The sequence below is a fragment of the Cebus imitator genome, unplaced genomic scaffold, assembly GCF_001604975.1.
Source record: "Cebus imitator isolate Cc_AM_T3 unplaced genomic scaffold, Cebus_imitator-1.0 Scaffold5, whole genome shotgun sequence".
NCBI classification, from domain to species: Eukaryota; Metazoa; Chordata; class Mammalia; order Primates; family Cebidae; genus Cebus; species Cebus imitator.
In genome coordinates, this window is record NW_016107320.1 from 11,628,526 (window position 1) to 11,635,450 (window position 6,925).

The 6,925-nt window shown below is 36.6% G+C and overlaps 1 protein-coding gene across 1 annotated transcript in view; it reads left to right on the plus strand.

Annotated features, from left to right (window-relative positions):
* Positions 1 to 6,925, plus strand: part of KCNU1 (potassium calcium-activated channel subfamily U member 1) — a 133,055-nt gene that overhangs the window by 103,559 nt on the left and 22,571 nt on the right. The window contains exons 22-23 of the mRNA XM_037741569.1: positions 2,487 to 2,711; positions 4,117 to 4,306. Of these exons, the coding sequence (XP_037597497.1) occupies positions 2,487 to 2,711; positions 4,117 to 4,306 (415 nt within the window). The remainder of the gene's footprint in view (positions 1 to 2,486; positions 2,712 to 4,116; positions 4,307 to 6,925) is intronic.

Below are 6,925 nucleotides of genomic sequence, written 5' to 3' on the forward strand. Positions count from 1 at the left end.
AAAAAAAAAAAAAAAAAAAAGATTGCTTGCATGCTGTATGAAACCTATATATATTTTTTTATATATGACTAATTGATACATATATATACACACACATATATATGTATCTATATATAGATAGATAGAGATAGATAGATAGATTCTTGCTTTTCAAAAGTAGTTTAGTTCACTTTTTTTTGATAGAGGCACACATGCACACACACACATCTTTGTGGCTCAGCGCCAGTGTCCTGACAGAATATATTCCAACTTTTGTAAAACCGTGATCAATCATTTGATCAGAAATGCAAAACTGTCAGAGCTGTCATACCAACTGGAAGACTGTTAGGGTTGCTGAAACTCACCATTTTAGCAATTATGTCTTATTCTGAACTATACAAAATAAATATCCGTTGAGCAGGAAACCAAACATATTTTCAGTGGGAGGCAAATCTTTAGAAAGGTCAGGAAGTTGGTTGCAGATGGAGACATTTGAGACCAAAGGATGGAAATAGAAGAAGTTTTATTAGATCATATTTATTAAGAATGCAGATAGGTTGCCATGATTTATATTTCCTTATGATGGTCTTTTGTTAAGTTTAGGATGCCTTCTAGTTTTAAAAATGCTAAAGAATTTGAAATGTGTGCCCCTAGGAAAGAAGTATCTGTATTGCAAAATTCAGGAAGGCTTTAAACTTGGTTTCGTTTGCAAAAGGGTCAAGTAGAAGTTGTCAGTTTAAGTTACTTTGAGCAAATAGGACATCCTCCCTTCCTCCAATAGCCACCATCTTTCTTAATCGAGAGACAGTTTTGTGCCACAGTTTCTTAGAGAAATTGCCTCTCTAGCTGTGCCCATTAATGCACTCTGCCATGTATCCTTGTTTCTAATTGTTTAGTTCTACTCAGAAGAGCAATTGTTGGACTTTAGACATCTTACATTAAATACCGTTAGAGGCTTCATTATTCAAGTTAAAACTAATCAGATTAGCTAGAGACAATTATTTAATAGATTTGGTTAAGATTCATATTACTCTAGAAAGGCTTCTCCAGACAAGTAGCTTTATTTTCCCTCATGGGGAGATCCCTCTTGGAAGGAGAGTACAGTATAGTATTTCCCAGTATATGCTAATTTGGTAAACTCTAATTGTAGAAATGTCAGATGTTGCTTATTTATCCTGTTAGATTTCATCAATGCCTGTTTCATAGAAGCTTGCCATTTAACCCAGCAAAGGACTGGCAAAAAGAAGAATGATATATCTATTTGAAGTATTCTGAGTCTTTGTTTGTCTAGGAATGTAGGAAACGCTCATGGTGAAATTTAAATACATTTAACTTATTCTATACCAAATTCTAGGTGTCCTCCTTTGAAAATTTAGAAATTCAATAACTTTTAGATTTGATCAGTAGTGAGTAAGAAATATATACTTTCAATATATTGCATTCTACAACAAAATTCACTTTTTGGGTATTTTTTTTTCCATTTTAAACACAAAGAAATTAAGAACGAGAGAGGTTAAGTAATTTGCTCAGTCATATAGCTAACAATAGAAGCAGAATGCAAAATCATGTCTTCTGACTCCAAGTCCAAGGTTTTTTCTGTCACATCCCAGTGCCATTAAGAGGAGACATTAGCCATACTCTGAAAGAAACCACACATAGGCTAAATATAAGTTTTCTTCAGAAATATCACTCTTTAAAGGTTACATTTATTGTTTTTATGAGTCTCTATGAATGTGGGAGAAATGTACGTATGTGTCATGTATATTATTTTGTTTTCAACTTAGAGACACAGAGGTGATGTTAACAGTTGGCAATGCTGATAGTAGTATGATACATATTCAAATGTTTGAGATCAAATGAAGTTTTTATAACATTTCTATTTCTTTTATGCACTTTGCATGATGAATTTCCTTGATGCAGGAAAAAGTCTACAGAATCAGTTCAGTGTATTCAACTGAACCATATAAAATTGTCATTGTTCAACCATTTTTGACCCGTAATAAGGTAAATTCATATGGTTCAAACTAATGAATGAAAACTCACTGAATGCTGCAATATGTTATACAGCTTGCTGTAATTTTCAGGACTCATTAGAAGACATGATTTAGCAAGGAATTTGGAATGTCTTAGGTTTTCACCAAATTTTACTATGGCACATACAAGGCTAAAAATATGTAATAAAAATCAATAAATACTTTTCCCATTTGGTCCAATGATTTCACACCCTGAGGATGATGCTGATCTGAGTTTTAGTTGATGACTCCAGGCTAATTGTAAACTAAAAAGAAAGTGAAATAAGAAGAAATTCCACAAAAAAGTAAAAGGTGTACTTGTGCCACTTGTACATGAGTTCTGTGTTTTATAAACAATTTGCAAAATTCTATTCACCTTGTGAAAGTAGGGCTGTGGATGTACCTAGATGAGCTGAGAGGAGGAGAGGGAGCCCACTTGGAGGGATCCTCATCTTGTTTATAAAAATGACCAGACTCTGTCATGCTTGTCCTTAGAAACGAACTGACAAGTTGAAACACGAGTTTCAGAACCACATTGTAGCATGTGTATTTGGAGATGCCCATTCAGCCCTGGTGGGGCTTCGGAACTTTGTAATGCCCTTGAGAGCCAGCAACTACACCCGGCAGGAGCTGAAGGACATAGTGTTCATTGGGTCTCTGGACTATCTACAGAGAGAATGGCGATTTCTCCGGAATTTTCCCCAGATATATATTCTGCCTGTAAGTATCATATAAGGAATAGTGAATATTTATAAGGATTATAATATTAATAGGACTAGAATTAATAATGATAATAATAACTTGCAGTTCTATAGTGCTTACCAGGTGCCAGAAACTGTTCTTAGATATTTTACTTATATTAACTCATTTAATTCTCAAAACTACCCTATGGGGTAGATATTAAACTTTATGCATGGAAAGAGAAAATAACTTGACCAAGATTGCACAGCCAGTAAGTAACAAAATTAGGATTTAAATCCAGATATTGTGGCTCTTGAGTTAATGCTCGAATCACCATGTTTTATGATCTTTGTACAAGTAAGAGTTTCTCTGCATTTCTGAGTCTGATTGTAATTTAATGGTTATACCTAAGCTAATACTGGTCAGCCTTTGCTGCTCTAACTTTTCCATCTCTTCTGGAGACATTTTATATGGACCATATAATGCCACATGGTCCCTGAAAGCTGTATGAAGCGGAGGGATTTTGCTTATGTGGTATTGTGGTTGCAATTATATTTTTCCTGAAGTTACATAGATCTATATCCCACTCGATGCCACCATTTCTCTGGTTGACAAGTCCATTATTTGCACTGGGAAATGTACCAAAGCATTTGAATTTTCATGAGATAATACTGCCAATATATCACGTTAGTGCAAAAGGAACCACGATTTTTGCCGTTACTTTAAATGACAAAAACCGTGGTTCCTTTTGCACTAACCTAATATAATAAATTTTTCAAATTTCAAAAATAATTCTCTCAAGAAGCAAATTGCATTTGCTTTTTTAAAAAGCCACTGTAAGATCCCCTGTAGTACCTCTCTTGCTTAAATTCATTAAAAGAAATTAAAAAAAAAAAAGATCAGATCTCCTGATCCAGCTAGTATTAGGAATTTCCACAATATTAGACTCCAACCTACCTGAAGACAGAACCAGATTGATCTGTTTTACCACCGAAGAAAGAAGCAACTTCCACTTTGCTAGTTAGAGAGTGCAAGTTGGGTCACCTGTTTGTATTAGCAATATTGTGAGGATGCACATTTTGCCTCTAGATCCATACCCTCTTTTCTTTGAATGTTTTTCCTCATCACTATTACCCTGACACTGCTCTCTTCTTCTTCCACCTGAGTCAGTGGCAAGGACTTGTGTTCCTCCCTCCCCACTCTCCTCTGTCTCATCCAAACTTGCTTTCAGGAAAGAATCTATGAAACTTATTCACACTAAAATATCAGTGATTGATAAGGTTAAATTTGTCAGACATGAGGTAACTAAGTTTTAACATCAACTCAGTGAAGGCTGGAGCTCAAAGCTCAAAAATTGCATCACTCTCAAAGAGCCGCCACCATGAGCCATGATATAACATCCCTCCATCAGATAAGTGCCTCCTCTCTATTTTCCTCTCATTAGGGATCTGCACTTTATCCTGGAGACCTCCATGCGGCCAACATAGAGCAATGTTCCATGTGCGTTGTCTTGTCCCCTCCATCCAAGTCATCAAGCAGCCAGACTCCGGTAGACTCAGAAACCATCATGGCAACCCTCATCATCAGATCCTTGCGAGCTGACTCCTCCTCTGACCCGTCACTTGCAATGCCAGGTGAGCATAGCACCCCTGGCAGGAAGAAGCTAAGAAGTATGGAAAAAGAAAAGGGAATTAACTCCTCTTTGAAGTATTTTAATTATGGGGAGCAAGAGGGTGGGCAGGTGTCCTTGAGGTCCCTTCCAACCCTGAGAATCCTATAGTAGAAATAGCCCACAGTTCAGTGCTCTGGAATTCTAAGTCAAATGGAAAATGATATGCATCTTCTAAATGAAATGCACATAACACTGTTTTTTTCATTTTGAAGGAAAAAAACACAATTTTGAAGTGCTATCATTTTTGTTATCAGTGAACATAACAAGTGGTATGTTATTTTAATTAATGAGGTACTATTATAGTTATGATTATTATTATTAAGAAATTTTCATTGGATCTTATATATCTAATGCAATCAAGTTAAAATTCTTAGTTTTGTGGTTGAGAGAATGAACCATGATTCTGTTTTACTTTTTGAGATGATTTCAATACATGAAGTTTAGAAGACTAACACCTTTTCTAACATCTATAGATTAAAAATGTCATCTTCAACTTCAGACTAGAAGGAGATGGTGAGAGAGAGATGCAAGGGTCTTTCCAGGATGGGAATCATGTTTTTTTTTTCTCTTTGTATTTCTCTCAGCTCCTATTGCAATTACTGTCATTTAGTTGATGTTTAACACATACTTGTTTAATTGGAGCAAATGAGCTGTGAGCCAGATACCTGAGGAGCTTCCACACATTTCACTGTGCCCAAAATGTGCCTATGATCAATTCTCATGACAAAATTGTGATTTTTCTTCTTTCCTAAAATGAGAAAAAGTGTATACATTAGTCTATTTCTAAAAATTGGCCACCATCCCCTCAACCTAATCTGAAAGTACTATTACTGAGGAATTTTCTGTGTCTAAAACAGACTTCCAATTCAAGAAATAAAAGTAAGTCATGATTGGAATCCCCTGGATCCAGCCATGTTACTCGGGGATGATTGATTCTCTGTATCAAGATCAGATACTCAATCTTTGGGTCATGCAACCTCTGACCACAGCTGTCCCACTTTGCGTGGCACCTGAAGAGGTTAGCATTGAAGGCATTGCAAGGCTTTCCATGATAATGGCTGTGGATAAAAATGTTCATGATTCAAACTGGGAAACCAGAAAACTCCCTCTGACTCCTAGACACTGTTGCTATGCAAGAAATTATAAGGTTATTGAAACAAAGGAAAAAACAGTAATCTAATCTTTGGTGGGCAAACTGAGTCAGCTGTTAGACAGACCTTGACTAAGCAATCAATGCTGACCCAGCAACCAGGATTTCAGGGTGTTTTGCAAAGCAGGATTAATAACAAGGCACTTCACGAATATCAAAGTGCCAGGAGCAGCCACACTCAAGAGGGGTAAGCCATACCTCTGCTGAGCAAATCTGAAAATCCATAAAAGTGCTGTTGTATTCTGCCATAGGAATCCTTAACTTAGCAATTAGGGTCACTCCACGGATTCACTCGTCATTTGTGTGTGTGTGTGTGTGTGTGTGTGTGTATGTGCATGTGCATGCTTGTAACTGTCCATAATTGGACAGAGAGGAAGTATTCACTTTAAAAGCAGTATAAATTCATATACAAATGAAAATGCATGCACAATATAAGCCCAGAATAAACTGACAACACCGTAAGTCATTTAGTTGATGGTCTAGGCAAATAGTTCTTCCTATTACTACTATTATTAAAATTTCACCTTCAATATGGACTAGAAAAACAAAAAACCTATGATTTGAATTTTAGTTTCCTTTGAATCTAGTGATTTTAATAGTGTATTCATTCAATCAACAAAAAATATTGATTTTGTGTAAAATACCAGGTACTCTATTACCAAGAAGGTTGCCCTTAAAAGAGGAGCTGACAGTTTTGGGGGAAGGAGATTGAGGACAGAAGGAAAAAGAATTGGAAAGGCGGAGAGAAAAAGGAAGGAATGTCAAAGTATTGAATCATGATGAATGTGCTTATCTGAAGAGATAAAAAGCAAAAGTTAGAGAAGAATGTGCTAAGTTGGGCTTGTTTGGATGGGATCATACCCATTTGTGTGACAGGGAAACATAGATCCAGACAGACTTTAAGGACCCACCTAATGAAGGCATCAGGTCTGCTTATCCGGCACTGCCACATCAGTGAAGTCACATTTTAAGAACATTTTGAGGCCAGACACGGTGGCTTACGCCTGTAATCCCAACACTTTGGGAGGCTGAGGCAGGTGGATCATGAGGTCAGGGTGACCAACATGGTGAAACCCTATCTCTAATTTTAAAAAAATACATAAATTAACTGGGTGTGGTGGCATATGCCTGTAACCCCATCTACTCAGGAGGCTGAAGCAGGAGAATCGCTTGAACCGGGAGGCGGAGGTTGCAGTGAGCCAAGATCTCACCACTTCACCCCAATCTGGGCGACAGAGCAAAACTCTGTCTCTAAAACTAAAAAAAAAAATTTAAAAAAGAACATTTTGAGATAACCTATGAATAGCAAAGGGCCATTACCCAAAATTTTCCCCAATTACTCTGGCATCATAAGTCTCTGTCTGGAGTTTGTATTAATAATATACATGTTTACAATTTTCACAGAAGCCTGTTTGGCCTTCTTAATCATTC